The sequence below is a fragment of the Lactuca sativa genome, chromosome 3 (genome assembly GCF_002870075.4).
Source record: "Lactuca sativa cultivar Salinas chromosome 3, Lsat_Salinas_v11, whole genome shotgun sequence".
NCBI lineage: Eukaryota > Viridiplantae > Streptophyta > Magnoliopsida > Asterales > Asteraceae > Lactuca > Lactuca sativa.
In genome coordinates, this window is record NC_056625.2 from 233,181,002 (window position 1) to 233,181,903 (window position 902).

At 35.3% G+C, this 902-nt stretch overlaps 1 protein-coding gene across 1 annotated transcript; it reads left to right on the forward strand.

Moving 5' to 3' along the window:
* Positions 1 to 556, forward strand: LOC128133077 (protein translocase subunit SECA2, chloroplastic-like). The gene is made up of 2 exons (XM_052770085.1): positions 1 to 379; positions 474 to 556. The coding sequence occupies exons 1-2, from the start codon at positions 167 to 169 to the stop codon at positions 531 to 533; spliced, it is 273 nt and encodes a 90-aa protein (XP_052626045.1). The 5' UTR covers positions 1 to 166; the 3' UTR covers positions 534 to 556.
* The last annotated feature ends 346 nt before the right edge of the window (positions 557 to 902 follow it).

Below are 902 nucleotides of genomic sequence, written 5' to 3' on the forward strand. Positions count from 1 at the left end.
GGATGCTGGTAATTAGAAATAGGTAGCTATTCTTTCATTTGGCACTAACGTTAATGTGAATGGTATATGGTTTTGGGTAAATAATGCAGCTAAATACGTGGGCAAAAGTGAGAACAAGAGTTAGACATATGAGAAGGCAAAATCTATAATTTCAGAGTCAATTGAAATGAGCCAGTCAATGGGTTTAGATGAACTGCAAAGGCTTGTGGAAGAACAGGCAGAGATGTACCCTCTTGGTCCTTGCATTGCAATTGCCTATTTATCGGTTCTAAAGGACTGTGAGATTCATTGCTTTCATGAAGGATTGGAAGTCAAACGACTTGGTGGTCTCCATGTCATTGGGACATCTTTGCATGAGTCCCGAAGAATTGATAATCAGGTAACTTTTCATCAGTATTGTGTTTTAAGGTTTTACATAAATTTAGCATATACTTTCAGACTCACTTTTTTAATTTATTTCTTGCTTTACAAAGCTTCGTGGCAGAGCAGGAAGGCAAGGAGATCCTGGATCAACACGCTTCATGGTCAGGTAAGTTCTGTTAAATGATTTTTATAAAGTTTAAAGTCAATCCTTTCATCTTGACAAAATTCTTCATGTTAAATTACGTAATAGTCCTTGGAGTAGTTGACATGAATAGTTTTTTTTGTTAGAATGATTCCATATATATATGTGCAAGCAAGCACATGCCTTGTGAAAAAGGGAAATCTATTCTAGTCATTCTCTTTAACAAGGCAACCTTAAAGTTGATTTTTTAAACCTGATGTTTAAAACTACATTGAGTGTGAGATAGAAGTTTATGCAGAGAAGGAAAAAGATAGAAGTTTTTGAGGATGTTGCTGATGAAAAAGATAGAAGTTCTTTAGGATGCTGCTAATGAAGTTTATGCAGAGAAGGAAAAAGA